This window comes from Propithecus coquereli, unplaced genomic scaffold, assembly GCF_000956105.1.
Source record: "Propithecus coquereli isolate 6110/MARCELLA unplaced genomic scaffold, Pcoq_1.0 Scaffold463, whole genome shotgun sequence".
Classification (NCBI taxonomy): Eukaryota; Metazoa; Chordata; class Mammalia; order Primates; family Indriidae; genus Propithecus; species Propithecus coquereli.
The window spans coordinates 494,327-497,510 of NW_012150430.1; the positions used below are offsets into that span (position 1 = coordinate 494,327).

The window sequence follows — 3,184 nt, forward strand, 5'->3', positions numbered from 1 at the left end:
TACTGGATAGTGACTAAGAACTTGGATGCTGGTATCAGAGGAACAAAGTTTAGAATACTAATCCTATCATTTACTAGCTACTGTGTGGCCTTAAAAAAGTGGCTTAACCTCTTTGAAACTCATTTTCTTCATCTACATAAAGGAATAACAATGGTATCTCCCTCATAGGTTTCTCAAGACGATGCAATAAGATAACATACTGAAAATATTTAACACAAAGATTGCCATGTATAAGAGTTAAATAAATATTAACTGTGATGATGATGACAATATCCGAGTGTGGATCTATGACTGTGCGATTTTGTGAAAGTTTTGTCTTCTCTACCTTATTCTTTTCATTTAAAAGATGGAGATAAAATCAGTAGTTGCTTTGTGAGTTTATTAAAGGATTAGATAAATCAATGTATACTTCTTTTCCTAAAATATACTGAACAACCCATAAATAAGCCATTAGCTGTTACTATTATCATTAGTAACACACTTTACTTCGCAGAGTAGGTGAATTTGTAATATCAACAGAGTTGCTTACCTCTGGGTTGAGGCGTTCACCATTTTTTAACCACATGTACCAAGGGCTTGGCTTTCCACTAGCTTTGCATTCCCACAACAAGCTGTCATAGATAGAGAGGTATGTATTTTGGATTTTCTGTTCCCATTCTGGGGGAGCTGTTTCAAAAAAGGGTGAGAACAACTGTTTGGTAAGGCAATTATCCAAGCAAGACATTATGCTACGTTCCAAGGGCTATAGAAATCGAAGGACAGGGCTAACTGGGTCCAGTTGGACTGCATGCACATGATTTGTACAAGGGAAAATGCAGGAGCTTCAATGTGGGGTGACAGAAATCCTGCTGCAAATATCCTTGGGCATTTGGCTCAAGTTAAGTGTTTATCATCTGTCATTTTGCTGCACCTGTATAACAACTTGGGAGTGGTGGAAAAAGGTCAAAATTCAGAACAGGGCCAAGGAATAATTCCATGCTAAATATTAGTACATATGTCAAGTTAGAAAATGTATACCAAATCTGAACCTGTATACTAAATATGAAAGTCTATTGGTTATATTTGACCTAAACAAACTCAAATTGAGCACACCTATATCAGACAATTACAACTCAATTGCTTGAAGTATACATCAAATACAAGCCTCATCACATATTGGTAGGATGATAATCCAACATATTTTTTCCCTAGATAAAAATCCTAACAGGAAATGAGAACTTTTAGAGTTGTATGCAGGTTAAGTAAACTAACTTTAACCCTGAGCATAAGTTTTCTGAAACATCATTTTCTAATCTGAGAAAGTTCTGCGTAGCACTGAGGCAAAAAGCACCTGATATAATTGATATGAAAGTAAGGAAGTATTATCGTTACCATCATTCATGAAAACAGATGGGCTGTAAATTAAATGTTTTAAAATTCACATTTATTCCATAAAGATGATTGGAAGCTTCCTGAATGCACCAATTAATCCCTCTCCTTTATTTAGTTCTGTACTTGGATATATAGGAATATAGGCGTCTTCTCTTGGAACCTCAGGCTGCGACAAGCTAGATGTTTGACATTTGCAATTGAACTTAATTCTCTCTACAATCCTTTGTAGTGGATTTTTGCAGAGGTATTAGGTAACCTCATTAAGACGACATAGTTAGAAAACACAGAAATTAAAATTTGAGTCCTGAAAGCAGAGTCTAAGTAAAGGGCTTACATTCAGGACATTTATTTGAGAATATTAGCCCAAGGGAAAAGCATCAGGAAAAGAGTCAACAAGGAAGGAAATTCAATGCAACGATGAGTTATTGAGTTGGCTACCAACATAGACCATTTTTACTCCATTCGAGGTGAATTTCTAAGGAGTCGTTATGAGCTGTCTACTCAGGGAAAGGAAGGGGAAGCATTTATTCATTGGTTCCTGTCCATAGTCATCTAAGGGTAGTGCAGGTGTAAACTACAAGCGCATCCATATTGTGCATGCTTAAGTGCTGAGTAGGCTCCTGAAGGGGCCAAAGAAAACCTGGAACAGGAAACGAGATGTACTTGGTGCAGCACCCGAGACAAGACTCTTTCACGTTACACCTATAGAACATGGCACTGACCTGGTCACTCTAGCAGTGGGTGACATAAGTGGGCTAAGAGGATCTGAAATGGTGCACAATGTGAAACCTAACTCTATCTCACTTCTAGGATTTTTCCGCTGCAACACCTACCCAACCCTCAAAGAGAGAATGCTCTTCAGGGAGGCTGTAATTGAGTAGAAGGAATCATGATGTCTCTGCATGGTGAGAACTAAGCCTACAGTTACCTCCTGTGGAAATCAGGACAACTTCCAGGTACAGCTGAATATGCCTCATGGAGCCTTGAGGAACAAATCAAGGAAAGACTTAGAAGAACTGGGTATATTGATGAAACTGAATCATGTTTCAGGGTATTATGAATAAAATTGTATACTTTGTAGATACTTATTTAGAAATTGTCCTGATGTGTTTGACCTGGGAGCAGAAATGCATGTCCATATATAATTCAACATAGCTTAAAAAGGTTTAAGAGATATCTAATTTTTTGCTTAATGCAATAATGGGATTTATTTATTTATTTAATGTGCATGTGCACATTTGGATGTTTAGGATTTCTGAAGAGCAAAGTTTTAAATTTTCAACTACATAGGAAATACATGCAAGAAAGAGCTTAGGATTTGGGGTCTCACAGGCTTCAGTTTTAGATTTTTTCCCCTTGTTGCCTGGTTATGAAGGCAACTTGACTCCTCTGAACATGTTCTATTGCTGTAATGATAAAAAGAGTTTAGATATTTCTATTGGAGGTTATAAAGATACAATATAGATGGATATGTATAATATTACTTGGTTCTAAATTATAACTTAAACACAGCAATATAATTGAAACTCTGAGATTCTTTCCTTGAATTTTTCAAGTATTATTCAATTCTGAGGAAATTGAGTCAATTCTCTGTTCTTTTGAGAGCACTTCAGCAAGTGAATTAATATTTGACTAAAAAGGATAATGATTATCTTATTGATCAATTATCCGTTATTCCCCCACAAGGACCATTTTGGACTCAGTAAATGGCTAATTTGATTGTGATGAGACATAGTACAAACAGACGTAGACCACCATGTTGAAGAGCTATGGTAGAATAGAAAGAGTCCTTCAAGGTTCTGATCTGGATTCT

General features: G+C 36.4%; 1 protein-coding gene across 1 annotated transcript in view; it reads right to left on the reverse strand.

Moving 5' to 3' along the window:
* LOC105819024 (contactin-6-like) overlaps positions 1 to 3,184 on the reverse strand; it is a 167,612-nt gene that overhangs the window by 86,219 nt on the left and 78,209 nt on the right. The window contains exon 4 of the mRNA XM_012655179.1: positions 530 to 666. Within this exon, the coding sequence (XP_012510633.1) occupies positions 530 to 666 (137 nt within the window). The remainder of the gene's footprint in view (positions 1 to 529; positions 667 to 3,184) is intronic.